Source organism: Schistocerca nitens, chromosome 1, assembly GCF_023898315.1.
Source record: "Schistocerca nitens isolate TAMUIC-IGC-003100 chromosome 1, iqSchNite1.1, whole genome shotgun sequence".
Lineage (NCBI taxonomy): Eukaryota > Metazoa > Arthropoda > Insecta > Orthoptera > Acrididae > Schistocerca > Schistocerca nitens.
The window spans coordinates 830,218,950-830,239,484 of NC_064614.1; the positions used below are offsets into that span (position 1 = coordinate 830,218,950).

At 37.3% G+C, this 20,535-nt stretch overlaps 1 protein-coding gene across 1 annotated transcript in view; it reads right to left on the minus strand.

Annotated features, from left to right (window-relative positions):
- Nucleotides 1-20,535, minus strand: part of LOC126262894 (ionotropic receptor 93a) — a 317,492-nt gene that overhangs the window by 122,648 nt on the left and 174,309 nt on the right. The window contains exons 8-10 of the mRNA XM_049959792.1: nt 18,803-18,909; nt 15,994-16,087; nt 1,817-1,894 (exon numbers count right to left, since the gene is read on the minus strand). Coding sequence (XP_049815749.1) covers nt 1,817-1,894; nt 15,994-16,087; nt 18,803-18,909 — 279 coding nt within the window. The remainder of the gene's footprint in view (nt 1-1,816; nt 1,895-15,993; nt 16,088-18,802; nt 18,910-20,535) is intronic.

Below are 20,535 nucleotides of genomic sequence, written 5' to 3' on the forward strand. Positions count from 1 at the left end.
TATTTATTTGTGTTTGTCAAAAGACAGTAATTGCTTTCATGAATATCACTGAAAGAAATGACATAAATATGTAAGATAATCCCAACCCACACAATCGTGTGGGTTCAAAATTTGTATCAAAATTAAAAAATAAAATTTTGTAAGCAATTGGTCCATGATTCTATGTTTTTAGTTACAAAAATGCATTTATTTCAAAATTTTCATTTCAAGTTTGGGTGGGGGTCTGAAAGGGCTATATATTGACAAAGTCAAAATCTGTCTAATAGAAATATTACAAGAAAGGAGAATTCACATTCCTGACTCCAAATATTCTGATAAACTATAGAAGGAATGGCAAATAAGGTACTCTTTAACTTTGTTTTTCATTATCTGTGGATGTAGAATTTAATTTCCTGCCTTATGTCCATTCACAACCTGTTACAGGCTTTTACACTAGAATATAAAACTCCATTCGGAGCCCTAAATATAGGACTTATGGTTACTTTCAACAATGGGAGGTGCAGGTTGGAATATCAACAATATTATGATAAGGATAGATTGCTATTCACTGTAAGACATAACAAAAAGGCTGTTACACACTGAGCTTTTGGCCAAAGCCTTCTTCAGAAAAGAAAAGAAAAGAAAACACATATTCACACAAGCAAGCACACATCATGCATACATGATTGCTCTCTCCAATCACTGTGGCTGGAATACGATAGTGTTGTGTCAAGAGGAAGCAACAATCTGGAGTGGGGCAGGGGCAAGGGAGAGATAACAGGGTATGGGTGGGGGAAAGGAGTCAGTACTGCCTGATGGAGTCTAGACCATGGCCAGCAGCATCAGGAGGTTGTGGGGGAGGGAGGGTTGGGAGGGGGAGTAGCAATGAGTGGGAAAGAAGAGTAGCAACGGAAGAGAAAGACTGCTGGCTTTGGTAAAGAGCAGATCACAGAGAGGGTTATCATTACTTCAGTGATGTGAATGTGAATAAATATGGCAATATTCTCATTGTGCAAAGCAATGACAAAAGAATGAGATATCTTAGTGCCTTTGTAGAATTATTTTGAATCAGATACATAATCATAAATTTCCAATTTCATTTTGATGAAGTAGCTATAAACTGACAACCATATACTTAGAAAATGAGGACAATTTAGGTGGCTGATAGAACAGCATTATGGTTGAGCCAATACTTGTGCTCACACTGTAATGCAACAGAAATGTCAGTTCACAACAACCCCTGCGGCTCTGGATAAGTGCGAATTTGACACTTGGAGCTCACAGCAGATCAGCAGTACAAAGCCTGGTGCAGTGTGCAGTGAGAAATAGGATGGCCACTGACAGAAGTCTTGATTTTAAAGTAAGATGAGGACACATAGTCCATTATGTTTTTATTCAATTTTATTCTGAGAAAGCCGTAATTGTGTTGGTAGACTTTTTAGCATTATAACCTCATGAGCTAAGTTTTGAAACCTGATGATGAGGGCATTTTCTCTCAAAACACCGATCCAGAAGAACTACTGCTTCTACTCATTGAATCAAGTTAACAACTGTTCCTAAATTAGAGAAAAAGTTGATTGTTTGGTTGGTAAAGACAGGCTACTTTACTGGAGATAAGTGATGGTGTCAAAGAGATATCCTAATTTACTTTTCCTAAGTTTGTAACTAGTGAACAGATTTAAGAAATATTAAATAGGGAAATGAAAAACATGACAATGAAATAAAAAATACATGTTCAAAGTATCACTACCATGACATCACAATTCGTTATCTGGAAAATTAACTATAATTTTATAAAGTGAAATTTTTTTTTTTATAAGAAGCATGAGTTACATACTCTCTTCTGTGCTACAGTTTCTATGAAATGGTCCCATGGCACTATATCTTTTTTTAAGTCTTCTAATTTCTCGTTCTCCTGCAAGTAATCCAGAAAACTAAAGTGAATTTTTAAATCCATTAACATATTAAATGATCACAGGAAAATAAAATTACTTAAAAAGAAGCATTATATGTCATAAAAAGACTAATGCACCTACTCCTGTCATCAAATATAAGAAGTTTCTTGTTGCAATTACTTTTCAGAGCACTGTAACAATGAAAGCTATATTTATATAACATGTACAGTGTATATACATTGTATTTACAATGTACACAGTCCATATCACTGTGGTTTGTATCTTATAATTTACATACAAAAAGTGAAAGTAACTAACTATGAAACCTGAAAGAAAAAGAAAATATTAAATATTATGACTGAAATTTATAATCTCTGGTTTATTCTATGTTGTTTTTATACATTAATATGACACTGGGTAAAATATCCATAATGAAAGGCATAAAGGTAACAATGAACCTTACAGTTGAGGTATCGAGCAGTCAGCAGATATATAAACAAGACTGAACTGAGCTAAGCTTTCCAAAACCACTTTTCCTTGGAGCAAATTTCCCATTATCATTTTTTCTCTTCAGATACATCCATTCTTACAAGATCCCTCCTCCATTTTACTTATTTACTTACTAGGTTTGTTACACATCTACCAATATTAACTGAGAAAACCCACTCCTCAGTCAAACTTTCTACTTATTTAATTCTTCCTAAGCCATCTGATTCCCTTCTCAACCTCTTTCATTTTTTTTAAATTTATTTAATTACATATATAGCACCACTCCACAACTTTTGTTAGTACATTGTGGCATATTTTAACTGTAAATTTTCTGAGTTATAAACATTTTAGGAACTTGACCAAACATGCCTACACCTAAACAGGACTGGGAAGGGTACATGATTCATGAAAGTATAGAGAGTGGATCTCAGGCCACACATGGTCAAATACCTGTTGTCATAGGTAGGAAAAGTAGGTCTTTTTTAGGATAAATCCAGACAACAGGTTCCCCAGCCTAAAGAGCATCTGCATCAGTTTAAAAAATACTGAAACAATCACCCACAAAACAGATTTTAACACTTCAAATATCACATATACCAGATGTCACAAAGAAAAACAAACCATTGGAAAGAGAAACATGGGACATTTCACAGACTTAACAATCCTCCATCAAAACATGCAATCAATAAAAATAGTTTGTATTACTGAGCACTCGTGTAGAGACACAGAAATCCAACATTTAGAATTATCATTGTATGAAAAGGCAAACTCTTACTGCAGAACTACTTCAAGGAGTGGAGGATCATGCATTTATATCAGAAAAGGAACGCAGTTCAAATCAAGACATGACCTCAGTACAGTAAGTGAAGACAAACAGTTTGAATTATCAGCTATTGAATTAACAGGGCTTGATATCACCAAGAAATTAATCATTTTGTGTGTGTATAGATCTTCTTCTGGTAGTGCAGACACTATTTTCAATAAATTAACAAAAGTTCTAGATAAAGTCTCAATTACAAAGGTCAACATAATTCTGTGTGGAGACATTAACATCAACACTAATATCATAAATGAATCCAGCTTCACTTTCATAAACATCCTTCAAAGTTTTGGCATGTCCCTATTGGTCAATAGTCCAACAAGGGTTACTACAATGACTGCATCAGTAATTGATCATGTGGCCACAAATATGGACAGGGAAAAATGCTATGTAACTGTAAAAGATCTCAGACTATCAGACCATCTCTGTCAAATAACAACAGTAAAATCAGGCATCGAATCATTCCCTAAACTACAAGCCTTCCAACGACATCTATCAGAAATCAAAATAAAAGATTTTTCAAAATAGCTAGAAAAACAAAGCTGGGATGAAGTGTACAAGGAAACCTATGTGAATATGAAATTCTCTAAATACTCCACATTGTTTAAATTGAACTTTGAAATGGCATTTCCAAAAGTATGCATGTCTGTAACCACATCTCACAAAAACAAATGGATAACAGCAGGTATTAAGAAGTCCTCAACACTTAAACACCTCAATTCCATGAAAAAGATTTACAATGATCCAGAATTCGTAAATTTCTATCATAGATACAAAAAGATCTATAGGAAGGTGCTCATTGCTGCAAAAAATCATTTAATGACAAAATAATATATAAAGCAGAGAATAAAAGTAAAGCAGTCTGGGATGTTATAAAAAAGAAAATGGGGAGAGGCAAACAATCGCAGAATAACATACTGCCAAGGGAGGGGGATAAGGTAATAAAACTTAGCAGACTATGTAAACGAGCATTTTTCAAGTATTACAGAGAAGTTATAGCAAAAATTCCCCCAAAAAAATATAACACCTGTAAATAATGTTGCACTAAATACTATGATGTTACTTCCAACCACAGAGAATTAAGTCAATAAAACTGTTCAAAAACTAAAAGATAAAAAGTCAGTAGGCTTAGATGAAGTACCAATGTGTCTACTGAAACAATGCATAGGGATTATACAAGGCCCCTTAACAAATATAATAAATGAATCCTTCACATCAGGGACATTTCCAGAGCAGTTAAAATAGGCAAGAGTTGTACCTTTGCTTAGGAAAAGTAATGCAGAAGACATAGAAAATTACCAGCCCATTTCCCTGCTGTCAGCATTCTCAAAAATAATAGAAGCAATTGTGAAAGATGGATTAATGAATTACCTGAATAAATTAAATCTTTTATGCGAATCACAGTTTGGCTTCCAAAGTGGCAAAAATATGGAGTCAGCCATAGTAGAATTCACAAAAGTTGTACTTGTTGGTCTTGATAAAGATGAGTGTGCCACAGGCATGTTTTTGGATCCTTCTAAGGCGTTTGATACAGTCGATCACAAGATTCTATTAAAGAAATTAGAAGCATTAGGAATAAGAGGGGTAGCTAATGACTGGTTTCGATCATACCTAACAGATAGGGTACAAAGAATAGAGATAACACATACTTCAAATAGATCTAAACATTTATTAAAAAACTTATCAGAATCAAAATAAATTAAAATAGGGGTTCAGCAAGGTAGCATGTTAGGACCAATACTGTTCCTGATATAGATCAATGACTTTCCAAGTTGTGTTACTCATGGTGAAAAAATTCTCTTTGCTGATGACACCAATATTATAATCACTGAGAAAACAAGAGAACTCCTTGCTGAGAAAGCAAATGTAATTTTCATGGAAGTTTGTGATTGGTCAATATGCAATAAAGTGACGCTGAAAATAAAGAAAACTAATGCCATAAATTTCAGTTTGAAGAGGAAAAATGACAATGTTAAATTAAATGAAGATGGCACCATTATAGACTGTGTAACAAATGCAAAATTTCTAGGAATGAATATTGATTCTCAGATGAAGTGGTGTGAACACACAAAGGTACTTGCAAACTGAATGTCATCAGCATGTTATGCCCTTAGAATACTATCATCAGTGTGTAACATGCAGTTTCTTTTAGTTACATATTATTCATATGTAGACTCAATTCTTAGCTATGGCATTCGTTTTTGGGGAATAAACACATAAAGTATGAACACAGTTTTCAAACTCCAGAAAAGAGCCATCAGAACAATAACCAAAATTACTAGTCGAGCACATTGTAAAGATCTGTTCAAAACCCTGGGGATTTTTAACTGCTCCATGTGAATACATTTACCAGTCAGTTCTAGTCATCAAAAACAACATTGGTAATTACTGCACAAACAGCTCTGTCCATGACCGTGCAACAAGCGATAGACTCAACTTACATTTACCAAGAAAAAATAAACATAAAACTCAAAACAGCATTTTCTACCAAGGAATAAAACTGTACAATAAATTACCAAAAGAGATTAAAAACATTGAAAAAATACACTTATGTTAAAAGGCAGCTAAAAAGTACTTGTTATGCAATACATTTTATACATTGAAAGATTACTTAGATAAAACAGAGTAGGGGTTTGAGAAAAAATGTTATAAAAATAAATAATAATAATAATTATTATTATTATAAAACATCCAACATACCACATAACACCTTCACTTTATGTTTTTTATTTCCTTCTTTTTTTCCTTTCTAGAAATACTTACCCCCAAGCTATGCATAACGCAATACTAACACCTCTTCCTCTTTCTGAGCTCAACATCTCACTCATTATGGAGGGATGCTGACTCAATTTTTCAGGATAGCAAATGGGAAGTTGCGGTACAGAAAATGGCCTAGAGATCACCAGTGTGTGTGTGTGTGTGTGTGTGTGTGTGTGTGTGTGTGTGTGTGTGTGTGTGTTTGTGTTTGCGTATGTAGTGAGTGAAGTGTTATGAAACAATGTGTGAGTAGTGTGTGCAGTGACTGATAGTGAGATATGAGTGAACAGTGTGGCATTACATTATTTGATAAGTTATTTGTACCAGGAGTAAATCTAATGATTGTCTCTAACTAGAGGTCTGTAAATATATATGTGTACGAATCAGCTTATTTGAAATTGATCTAAACTTGTAAATACTTTGACATGTCCTATAACCTTGTAAAAAGAGATCTACAGATGAATAGAGCTACTACTACTACTACTACTATTAGTATCTGAGGACAGCATTTTTGTAGAGCAATGCACAGGATGTTCTTTGATGATGATACAGACTGTCAAGGTTGGTGAAGATGGAGGAATGTATAAGTTTGAAACATGGAACTGTGGTCTGATGAGTGTCAGTGAAGCCAACCATACTGTGAGATAACACTGCCACTGGAATACAAGAATCTAAGAATTATTGTTTATACAGTGTAATAAATTGATTTATTTCGTACATAGCTGCTATCAACACATTTGTAAAACTGACCATTAGTAGCTCTATATCATGAGAGGTGTGGAAAAAAACTATACTTATTCTTTGAAGAGACATGAGGTGTGCAATGAAATGTTCGCTCTTGATGTAAAATTATGTAAGAATACAGTTTGTGTCAACAAGATGAAGTGTAGAGTTGGATCAGCCCTATTAATTGGTACTACATCCAGTTACAGCACCAGAAGGCTCAATTCTCATTTATGGACAGGCAACTGGATACTGTAGCAAGCTAACAGGTTATATCAGACCATGTACCCATGTAGGAAATGGCTGCTGTACACCATGTTTCCAAGACTATTCCATGATTGAGGGAAGCAAAGTAAGTGATACCACAATACAATGACTACACAAGATAGGAAACTGAATCACTTCTGACTTGAAAGAAGTAGTGGTTCCTCACATGGATTATGAGCCTCGATTTGGCTCTCAATCAAATGCATATGAAATGAGTATTGCAAACAGTACTTTGTAGAAAGATAAATCCAACCCTTACTACACACAGAAAATGCTAGCTTTAACACTACGGAGAACTATAGCAGCTACTGACAGCATGGCATGTGTCAGAAGCACAATGTCAGGAATAAACGGGACCTAAATCATTCTGTTGTATCTGTATATAAATGTATACAAATGCAGAACTGAGTAGCACTTTTTCAAAAATAGATAATCACAAAAAAGTAAATTTTTGAAGAAACACATTTTAAAGTGCAATACTGAAATATTAAGTATATAAACAAGATAATTCAACACTGATACTGATTTTTTAGGCACAATTCCAATTAAAAGTTTGACAATGTACAAATAGCTATAATTCTTCTGACAACATCGACCACATGTTAATGCTGATAAATTAAGGCTTACTGTTATGTATAGATATGGGTGTAGAGGCAGTTATAAGCTAATAGGGTACAACACTGCTATATTTATACCATGTAATAATTTGTTATGTAAAACATAATGTACAAATAGCTGTAATTCTTCTGACAATATCGATTGCATATTAATGCTGAAAGATGGATAAAATAAATAAATAAAAGGCTTTTATAAAATTGTCAAAAGTCAATAAATCCAAAGGTGGAAATTAAAAGTTATATATATATATATATATATATATATATATATATATATATATATAAAAACAAAGATGATGTGACTTACCAAATGAAAGTGCTGGCAGGTCGACAGACACACAAACGAACACAAACATACACACAAAATTCAAGCTTTCGCAACAAACTGTTGCCTCATCAGGAAAGAGGGAAGGAGAGGGAAAGACGAAAGGATGTGAGTTTTAAGGGAGAGGGTAAGGAGTCATTCCAATCCCGGGAGCGGAAAGACTTACCTTAGGGGGAAAAAAGGACAGGTATACACTCGCACACACACACATATCCATCCACACATATACAGACACAAGCAGACATATTTAAAGTTTCAATTTAAATATGTCTGCTTGTGTCTGTATATGTGTGGATGGATATGTGTGTGTGTGCGAGTGTATACCTGTCCTTTCTTCCCCCTAAGGTAAGTCTTTCCGCTCCTGGGATTGGAATGACTCCTTACCCTCTCCCTTAAAACCCACATCCTTTCGTCTTTCCCTCTCCTTCCCTCTTTCCTGATGAGGCAACAGTTTGTTGCGAAAGCTTGAATTTTGTGTGTATATTTGTGTTTGTTTGTGTGTCTATCAACCTGCCAGCGCTTTTGTTTGGTAAGTCTCATCATATTCAAAGTGACTTTTTCTGTTTCTTTTTTATTTTTAATTACAAAGAAAGCTACTTTAATGTTCATTTTGCACAGAAATCCAATAGTGTGCTACAATGTAACACAGTTGTATCTCATTTTTCCACAAATGATCAATAATAAGAAGTGCAAAATAGCAACACACTTTACTGAAATACAACACAAAATACTATCTACAACCATACCAAACTGGAAATCTACAATCACTTTCACTTATAAAACACTTCTGCTCTTTCTGGTATGATTATATGACTCATAAGTTTTATGACATCCTTTCTCTTTCCCTTGCTCGCCATTTATTTTTTCCCAAGGTGGCTGCTTCCCCGACTTCCTAGCTGCTGATTTTAGATTTCCATACTTTATCCTCTATAGTACTTTCATTATAAGATCTGATACTGATAACAATACATTATTCTTAGGTTTTTCATATACCATCCTTCACTGAGCAGTTGTTTTGAAAGGCAGCTTAGATCATAGTGCATTGGACAATTTGCTTCCCAATTTTTATTTAGTATCTTGACAATGCTATGTTATTCCATGACTTTATAGTATTCAGATGGTGAACAAATAGCTTTCTTTTTTCAGTAGTTTTTCTCCAATCCACCAAACACTCTGTCAGGAGCCACTTAGCTGTGACCATGAATAGGGAAATAATGTACCAGCTTATTAAACTTTCTACTCTCTTCCATGAAGGCACTTAGTGTGTGCATCATTACTGTAGTTTTATTTTGTCTGGTATGGGAATCAGAAAGCAAATGAATTTAATCTGAACCATTTTCTGGCTGGGACATGTCAAAGTTTCCGATGAAATTCAATAGAGCACAGGCTACTTGGTTGCATCCTTTTGGTCCTTCTGCTTCAAGCCAAGTGTATAATGCATTCCTTTCCTTTGCCTGTGCTTGGGAATGAATCATAATGCACAAACTGTCTAGACAAACCTGTCTTGAATAAACTACTTCACCCACAGAGAGCTTTGATATTGGCTGATTCTCTTGTACATGAAAATATCCGTTAAGCACATTTGGACTTTCCTCCTCCATTACTGCAAGGAAGTGTTTGCACAAAGTGTGTGCAACCTGTGTTTGTTATTAATTGATTCCTTTTCTCCAGATCCTGTTCCTTTTTCAGTTTCAGTAGACCATGTTAAGCATGTATAGAGAGATTTAAATGACAAATTAAAGCATGACAGAAAATGTGTTTGTACTAAGATACAGAGAAATTACAAAGCCCAGACAGTTCCTTTTGTTTTACAGAAATGTTTCCATATTTTGATTATATGCATCTCAGATGGTAAATATCATCTTTTGGACTTTTTCCTTGAATAGTGGCTCTTTTTAAAACTATATGTTTTGATACAATTTTTTATAACTTCTGTAACTTCCTTATCTTTAGTAGAGTTGTGGTTTCCCCCTCAGTTCTGAGATTGTAACTTTCCTGTTACATAAGATTTATCAGCCAAGATTGAGAGTCTGACTTTGAACATCCCTGATGATGCTTGAAATATTGCAAAACATACAGGTACTGTCTAGCCATTTTTTCCTAATGCTGTACTTTATCAAAATAGTATTCTTCCTCTTTGCTTCTTTCTTGGCGTTCCTGCATCTTGGTAATGTGATTATCATGTATTTCAGTAATAATACATATATCCTATTCATTTCATTTTAACTATCAACTAGAACATGACAAGTTGTGATGTTTTCGTAAGTGAGCTCACTTGTTCTACATTCTTTTCTTCATAAGGCTTTTGGGTTCATTGGATGTCACTTCTTGTTCTTGTTGGACTTCTTGGATGCTTTCACTCTTGATCTGGAGTAGTCAGTTACACATACAAGGTGTGATCAAAAATTAATGGAAATTTTAATTTTTCTCAAAGAAGCTTTATTTATTCATCAACATCAACTTTGGCCCTTTCAAAGTAACCCCTTCAATGCTTTTTCAAATACTGGAAGCACCTCTGGAATTCACTTTTTGTTATTGTGTTCAGCTCCTTCAGCGATTCTGTTTTGCTCTCATCAAAGGCGGCAAAACGATGATCTTTCATGATTCTCTTCAGCCTCAGTAATTGAAAGTCAAAGGAACCCATGTCCAGCAAATATAGTCATTGAGGCAAAATAATGATTTTTTTTGCCAAAAAATCATGAACATGCATTGAGATGTGAGCAGGAGGATTATCGTGATGCTATTTCCATGAGTGGTTTTGCCATTATTCTGGTTGTTTCCTTCAGACTGCTTCATGCAAATGGCACATAACTTCCAGGTAGTGTTCCTTATTCACCATATGACTGTAAGGCAGGAACTCTTGATGCACTACCCCACTGTAAGCAAAGAAAATAGTGAGAAGAACCTACACCATGTGATCGAACTTGTCAATTTTTCCAATTCTTGGGACTTCAGGCAGTTTCCATTGGGACGATTGTGCCTTGCTTTTGATGTCATTCCTGTATACCCATGTTTTTTCACCTGTTATAACCTTCTTTAGAAGTTCTGAATCACTGTTGACTTCATTCAGTAATACCTGAGTGATGTCCATGTGACATCATTTTCAGACAAATTTCAACAATTTCATAATAAACTTTGCTGCTATACATTTCATGCTCAAAATATAAAAAAAAAAATTGCATGCATGAGCCAAAAGATATGCAACATCATCAGCAACCCCTTTGATGGTATTTCAGTGATTTTACAGAACTGTTTTCTTTACTGATTCCACATTGTCATCAGTAATTGACATGCTAGGGCATTCAAGGTCAGTCGTCATCTTCAACATCTTCTCAGTCCCTTTGAATCATTTATACCTCTCATAAACTTTTTTTACTCATAGTAGATTTGCCAAAAGCCACAGTCAACATTTTAAATGTGTTGTTGCACTTTATTCTATCTATATAAAACTTACTAACCAGCAGCAATACCTCTACTTCGTCAGGTAACACCCCTTCAGTACCAAGTAGTTTCTTCTAAACAGCATAGTCACCCATGGTCATCGCATCTGAGGTGATGAGTGGTCCCTCTCGAAATATACTGAGGGTTTCTCTGAAGTCTCCACAGATTGTAATTATCCTCCCAACCTGGTACAAAAACAAATCTCCCATGCCTTATCTTTCCAGCCTTCAACCACCTCCCAAAGTCTCACTGTCCAGCCACAGAGGAACATTCTCCTTGTCATTCAATATGACCCGGACTGGAGCAACTGAATTTCATTCTCTTCCAGGGTTTCGACTACCTCTCGTTGTGTCCTGAAGTGGGAAATGTCCCGATACTCACCCATCCCTACACAACCCCTGCTCCCAGCCCCTTACCTCATGGCTCATACCCCTGTAACAGAACTAGATGCAAGACTTGTCCCATACATCCTCCCACCACCATCTACTCCAGCCTGGTCACAAACATCACCTATCTCATCAAAGGAAGCTAAGCTGCAACCACTGTGTTGCATTCTATGTGGCCTTGACAATCAACAAGCTGTCTGTCTGCATGAATGTCCACTGACAAACTCTGACCAAGAAACAAGAGGACCACCCTGTTGCTGAGCACATTGCTCAACATGACATCCTTCATTTGAGTGACTGCTTCACAACCTGTGCCATATGGAACCTTCCCATGAACACCAGCTTTTCTGAATTGCGCAGGTGAGAATTTTCTCTGCTATATATCCTGTTTCCATAACACTCTTGGCCTCATCCTCCATTAGTCACTCTCCTCACCCCTCCAGTCTCTTCCCTGTTCCCATTCCAGCACTAAACAACCCTCATTGCACCATCTTGCCCAATCTTTTTATGTCTCTTCTTATCTGCTACTCTTCCTCCCCCCTTCCCCCACACCACTCCCCTACCCTCTGTCTAACCTGCCAACTGCACATACCTGCCCCACCCTCTCTCCACCTTGTCCCTGCATGCTCCCCAGCGACACTTTATGGTCCCCCAGCCTTACCCTACTATCCCTCGCCCTCCCCGCCCCAGCCTCCTCCTTACCCCCACCCAGTCATCACTTCCATCATTCACTTGTGCTGCTGCTTGCACTGTGGCTGCAGTTACCAGAGACTGCAGTCATGTGTGTTAGTTGTATCTGTGTGTGTGTGTGTGTGTGTGTGTGTGTGTGCGTGTGTGTGTGTGTGTGTCCATCGTCTATTTTTTACGAAGGCCTTGCTGGCTGAAAGCTTATTTGTTACAGTCTTGTTGTTGTGCCTATTTGTGACTCAGCATCTCTGCTATATGGTGAGTAGCAACTTTCCTTTTCATATTATTGTTACATTCCATTGTTCTTTTTTGAAAGTAAAAATTTTTCAAACATCCAGCATTTTGGCTGTCATCAATAAACTAAATATTCGAAAAGCTAAAAATGCAAATACACGTTAGGAACATGTGTAGCAACAAGATTAAAAAAGCTTTGTAAATACGTTGTAGAAAGCCCTCAGAATTAAAAAAAATTGCCTTTACTTTTTGATCACAGCTCATGTAATTTTTTTTTTTTTTTTTTTTTTTTCTGAGTCACTTGTATTATAACTTAGGGAATCCAATCAGATAACATCATTGACAACAGCCATTTTTTCAACAGGTGACAACCTGAGCAGTTTCAAGGCAAAACTACAGCAAGTACAAATGTACATACTGCAAACACTAGTACCACCACACAACTGAAGATAACTAATGCCAAAAGTTATCAATACTGAAAATTGGCAAATAAGAGGTGAGGACAGCATTAACTCTGTCCCTCTGTTTTTCAACAAGGGAGAGAGCAGGATTCCACCAAAATCTAAGCGTAAACCTCCATCTCTATTTACAAGGTCACTTGTTAATTTAATCTTAACTGCTTCCTTGGTAACAGTAGCCCATGTTTGGAACGTAGGAGATAAGGTACTGGTGAAAGTAAACCTGTGAAGACTTGTGAGCCTTGCTTTGATAGAGCACTTGCCCAAGAAAGACAAATGTCCTGAGCTTGAGTCTTAGTTTGGCACACAGTTTTAATCTGCAAGGAAGTTTCACTATCCCAATAGTTGAAAGTGAATGACAGAATCTCCACATCGTTATATTCCATAGGATGACCAGTGTCAAGACAATGATCTGCAATGGCCAATTTGCTCAGCTGTTGTAAGTGTACATCACTTTTATCCTCAGTACACCAGTCTTTCACAGTCCTGGTGGTCTGATCAATGTATGACATGCCACAACTGCAAGGAACATGATAGACATCTGCCTTATGCAAAATGAGGTCATTCTTTATGGAACCTAAAATGACCCTAATCTTAGTTGGAGGTCAAAAACACATTTCACATGATATTTTTGCAAAATATGACCAATCTCACAGAAGATAGTCTCTGCATAAGACAGAATGGCTGTAGACTTTGGTGTCAACTCAGTATTATTATCACCCATTCAGAGCACGGTTGGTCACTAGCGCAATGCACATCTGATCCATCTTCCACTATATCCATTCTGATAGTATGGACCTCAAGATGGGTTAACTCAGCTGACCCTCTCTCAGGGTCTTAAATGACATGGGCTCTGTGAACTGAGGTACAAAGTATCCATTCACACTGAGCAATATGATGAAAACTATCAGCCTGTAGATACAAATCAGTGTGAGTAGGCTTCCTATAACAGCATGTCCCAACATACCATCAACCACCCTCCTCACCAGCACATCAAGGAAGGGAAGGCAGCCATCCTTCTCCACATCCATCATGAAACAAACATTTGGGTACATTCAATTCAGGTGTCCTAAAAAGATGTTCAAACTCTCTGTGCCATGAAGTCGAACAACAAAAGGATCAACAAACTACTGAAAAAAACATTCAGGTTTCAAAGCCACTGATAGTTGTCAAAGTTTTCCATAAACAAAATGCAATAATAGGTGACAACAGACTTTCAGTTGCAACTGCATCTCATAGGACTGATCACTGAATAAAAAATAAGTGGAAGTCAACATGTGTCAAAAGAGGTTCATAAACTCAACACCAAATCTAATCTCACTTAACTGTAATGAATTAGAAAGAGGAATATGAGTGAAGAGAGAGACCACATCAAAACTTATTAAAATATCAGAGTCATTAAAATGTGTTCCCTCTAACTCACATAATAAATCCACTGATTTCTTAATGTGATGCTCACATTGACCAACAAGTTGGCTCAACAAAGTAGCGAGGTATCTTGCTACATGATATGTAAGAGCACCAATTTTACTGACAATTGGATGGAGAGGAACCCCTTCTTTGTAGATATTTGGAACGCCATATAACCTATGGACAACAGCAAAATAAGTAGTAGGACTCTGAATAGTCTCCTGTGACAAAGAACTTTTCTTCAGAAGGCTGTTAGTCTTTCTCTCAACACTTTTTGTGGGACCAGCACTGATCCTACAATATGTTGAATCAAACAGTAATTTGATAGTAATTCTAAACATAATCCTGCTAGTCCAGAATGAATGTAGTACTGTCCTTCTTCATGTGTAAACCAACAATATCTGGATCAACTCTACGTGTATGTGTTTGGATGGATGTGCTCCAGTCAGCATATGACAGCCCTCCCTCCTAGCCTCCCCTGCAGCATCAGGAAGCAGTTCAGAAACAGCCTGATCAATAGAACTAATAAAATCAATCAATGGCAATGTTGGGTGTTTGTAGCACGGTAAAGCTGTGTCTTTGAGGTTTATCATAGAATGTTGAGATATAGCAATAAATTCCAAGGCACAGAAATGTTCAAACTTTGCAAATGCCTGGCAGTTATAGAACAAAATTCCCAGTCAGGCTGCCTGTAACACCAGCCAGCCTATTCAAGAAAAATATCAGCTTTTCTGTTTTTTAGAAATATGCTCCACCCACATTGTAGGAAAACATCGTATTTAATCTGTATTCAGATATGTAGTTCCAATATGAAGGAGCTCCAGCTCACATACCAAATGTCATTCATGGATGCCTATATAAAATATTCACTAATATGTAGATAGGAAAAGGACATCTTGTTTCATGTCCAGCTTCTTCATCTGATTTGACATAGTAAAAGGACATTCTGTTTCATGACCAGCTTCTTCATCTGATTTGATCCCACATGATTTCTTCCTGTAGAGTAATGTGAAAACTCTTTTGTATGAGACAACTGTTGAGACTTAAGAGGCACTCCTAGCAATAATTCTCACTGAGTGTGACATTGGTTGAGCAACACTGAGGTTGTTGGAACAGGTATCACGGAACTGTGTGCACTGAAGTCATGGCTGCACAGACTCTGAGAGATGCCACTGTGAACAACAGTTGTGAAACTAGTACCCTGTAAAAAGTTAATCAGAAAAATACAGTTATTACAAAAATATATCTACTTGGATCTTCATTTTCATTAGCAGACCAGTAGCTAATTTGAAATTTTTTCATACCTATTTACAGCTTTCTAGTAAATCATTTCTGGAGCAGGACTTCCTACCTCAAATTGACACATTTGCCTTTCTCTAACAACATGGGAATAACAGTATATTTCATTCTCTATATTTAAGCATCCAATATTTAAATTATAATCATCATGATGTGAATAATAATTGGAAAATGATGTCCAGTTCCCAAACACTGTAGATGCTTACACTCTGTTGCTGTGTAGCCATCACATCAGAGCCAACAAGATCAGTATCATTGGCAATATTTCCTTTGTGGTCTGTTGGCTGCATCACTGTATAGCTGTAACATGACAAAATAGCCAATTAAGTCACTGAATTTATTTAATGAGCTTTGCATGTCAAGTTGTTTCATGCCATTAGCTATATTCTTGATCCACAGATATTTGAAATAGTTTTCCCTGTCTTGATTAAAGTTATCCCATTTGCCATTTACCTCTGAGCCTAACACAAGTTCACTTTTTGTAAAAACAGAAAATATTAAAAGTTTTAGCTAAAGTTAATAGCTGCAAAGTAATTTATCTAAAAAAAAAAAAAAAAAAAAAAAAAAAAAAAAAAAAAAAAAAAAAGCAACAACTATTAAATAATACCATTGCTTGTTATTGACACACATCCTGTAGTTGCTGTACCAATTTGTTTTGTCTATCACCTTCTTCTGTCTATCTATCTATAATTATATCAATGCTTTTTATCTGTATTTGGACTAATCTCAACCACTACTGCAGGGATTTTGATCTGGTTTTGATTAATAGACAGACTGATTCACTAGGAAGTTTTATGTATGTCATTTATGAATATTTTGTGCTAATTGGATGAACTATGATGAATTAAAGTCTTCTCGCCATTGTCAAAACAATGCGATTGCCACCTAGCAGTACAGCCACCACAGCTCCAGAGAGCAGTGAAGCTTGATCAAAATCCATGTTAGGCCTGGAAACTGAAAGATCATGGGATCAAAATAATCCCATGCAGACTATGGATTTTTGATTTTGCCTTTTAACATAGTATTCACCTCTCAATGATGTGGAGATTTGTGAGACACTAAATGTGTTTCAGATTCCAAGTTAAATTGTAAGTCCCATTTCCCAGTTGGATAACTGGTCAGGGAAATGCAAGTCACCAAAGTGACATCCAACAGAAAGACCTGCACTAGGAAATTGAGCCACATGAAATTATTATTACCAGAATCTGTACATGCACATACAAACATACTTTCTCCTTCCATACATATTGTACATTTTTTTCTGCTTGTATGTGAAGACTAATTTCAGGAATTTTTATAGTTATGCTGGACTCACACTGGAGTTGGAAAGTTCTCAGTAAGCCCGAATGTTATCTGTTCCACATTTAATTGGCATTTGAGTGACATCGTGTTATAATGATTGGAGCTGCAAGCTACCATGCTGCCTGCAATGTTGGGAGCAAGGCCCAGTGGTGACTGCCAGCTAATGAGAAGCTCTTATAGACAATACAGGACACAAAACAGGCTGGCAACCACACCACCACCAAATGAGTGGCTGCAGCAGTGCGGCACATTTGATGCCCAGTTAGTATTGTTAGGTGGGTTGCAGTAAGTTGTATGAAAACTACGAGGGCCATTCAGAAAGTAACCTCCGGTTGATTTAAAAAAATACACCAAGTTAAATAAAAATATTTTAATATATACATCTTACAACTACATCTTTGCACTATTTTTCTACATAGTCTCCATAGCGATTGAGGCACTTATCGTATCTCTTCACAAGCTTTGAAACTCCTTCTGCATAAAAATCACCCGCTTGTGCCTGGAGCCAGCCTGTGACCGCATCTTTGAGCTCTTCGTCGTCATCAAACCGCTGTGACCCGAGCCATTTCTTCAAATGCATGAAGAGGTGATAATCACTTGGCGCCAGGTCTGGGCTGTAAGGTGGATGGTTGATAACATCCCACTTGAAGGACTCAAGAAGGGCCGTTGTTCTGCGAGCAGAGTGAGGACGGGCGTTATCGTGCAAAAAAACGATACCGGAAGTCAGCATACCACGGCGTTTGTTCTGTATAGCCCGTCGTAACTTTTTTATTGTTTCACAGTACACGTCTTGATTAATGGTCGTACCACGTTCCATGAATTTAACCAACAACACCCCTTTGGCATCCCAAAACACCGTTGCCATCAGTTTTCTGGCAGAAAAATCTTGCGAGGCTTTTCTTGGTTTGGTAGGCGAATTTGAATGTGCCCACATCTTTGATTGTTCTTTTGTCTCAGGGTTCACGTACTTAATCCAGGTTTCGTCACCGGTCACGATTCTGTTTAACAATGGTTCTCCTTCGTCCTCATAACGTGACAGAAAGTCTAATGCAGAGGCCATTCTTTGAGTTTTGTGGTGGTCGGTAAGAATTTTGGGCACCCATCGTGCACAGAACTTACGGTAACCCAATCTTGCTGTCACTATCTCGTACAAGAGAGTCTTAGAAATCTGTGGAAAACCAGTAGACAACTCCGACATTGAGAAACGTCGATTTTCACGAACTTTTGCATCAACTGTCTGAACGAGTTCGTCAGTCACCAATGATGGTCTACCACTCCTCTCTTCATCATGAACGTTTTCTCGTCCACTTTTAAATAAACGTACCCATTCACGGACAACTCCTTCACTCATAACTCTTGGTCCGTACACGGCACAAAGCTCACGATGAATAGCTGTTGCAGAATATCCTTTGGCTGTAAAAAACCTTATGACAGCACGCACTTCACATTTGGCGGGGTTTTCTATTGCAGCACACATTTCAAACTGCCACAAAAACTAAACTAGCGCAGGTACAACGTTCACTCGACCACGGCTTGATGCCGACTGACCTGTTGAGTGCGTGAACGCACAGATGGCGTCGCCACTCCCCCCACAACCCGCACTGTGACCAATCGGAGGTTACTTTCTGAACCGCCCTCGTAAAACGTTTTCCTGCATCCTGAGAATGTGTGCTACAGTATATCTGCTGGAATAATAAAAATATTACTCTGTACCTGAAGTTCAGTCGCTCAGACAGCACACTTAGAACTTTGAAGAAGACACCCTCATATTGGAACTCCCTTCGTGTGGCATTGTAATGGATAATTTGCCATGGTGGACTCTGCAAGTAAACAGTAAGGATAAAATTTCTAGGGAGACACACTGTTAGATTATTTACTTTAATTCATTGTTTTACTTTCTAGTGAAAAAGTCTGCTAAACTACATGATGATTGTAGTAAGAATGTACAGATCTGAGACTTAATAATTAGAAATGGAATCAAATCAGAATAAGTAATAATGATCATGAAGGCACTAGTAATTTGGAGTTATTGAAACTATATATATTTTTTATTATTAAAGACAAATATAAAATCCCATGCATGATAGATGCAAGCAAACAGGACAAGATGGCAGCTAGTGTGAAAAACTGAAGGACTTCTCCTAATGCAGGTGCCAGTGCCAAGGGAAAGGTGACATGGGTTAGAGAGCAGAAGAAAGAAGCAATAAACTTGTTCATTCAGAAACTTAGCAACATTAAGTGGGTTGTATATACCAATGTCAAACAGGTCTAAATGAAACTAGAACAGCTTTTGAGAGATTCATTAAAATTTATTTAGATTTGTGATACATTTGTTCTTCTTTTATAAAAATCAGCTGTAAAAACAAACCTATAAAGACGAGCATTAAATGGTACACACACAAAATAGGTATTTTTATACCATATTCAAAACCTCTCCTAAATAGGGCACAGAGCAAAAAGATGAGTTGTACAAAGCTTATCTTGAATGTAAGAGAGCCTACGGAACTCAGCTTAGAATGGCAAAAAGAAAAACATATGAAAGGCACTTCTAATAAGTGCAAAGCTGCGTGGAATATTTTAGTGCAAGAGCATCGCACTTATCATGAATATGAGATGGCTCTAGACATGGGTAAAGAATTTTTTTCATGGATTCTGTAACCCATATTAGGAACAAAATTAAGACTACAAGTACTAATACAACTGACCTTCTTAAGCAACATCAGCATGGAAACTATAGCTTTAGATGGAGGACAATCACACCTATTAAGATTAAAAAAGTAGTGGCAAAGTTCTCAAGCTCCAAGGACATGGGCTACTCTTGGCTGCCTAATTATACACTCCTGGAAATTGAAATAAGAACACCGTGAATTCATTGTCCCAGGAAGGGGAAACTTTATTGACACATTCCTGGGGTCAGATACATCACATGATCACACTGACAGAACCACAGGCACATAGACACAGGCAACAGAGCATGCACAATGTCGGCACTAGTACAGTGTATATCCACCTTTCGCAGCAATGCAGGCTGCTATTCTCTCATGGAGACGATCGTAGAGATGCTGGATGTAGTCCTGTGGAACGGCTTGCCATGCCATTTCCACCTGGCGCCTCAGTTGGACCAGCGTTCGTGCTGGACGTGCAGACCGCGTGAGACGACGCTTCATCCAGTCCCAAACATGCTCAATGGGGGACAGATCCGGAGATCTTGCTGGCCAGGGTAGTTGACTTACACCTTCTAGAGCACGTTGGTTGGCACGGGATACATGCGGACGTGCATTGTCCTGTTGGAACAGCAAGTTCCCTTGCCGGTCTAGGAATGGTAGAACGATGGGTTCGATGACGGTTTGGATGTACCGTGCACTATTCAGTGTCCCCTCGACGATCACCAGTGGTGTACGGCCAGTGTAGGAGATCGCTCCCCACACCACGATGCCGGGTGTTGG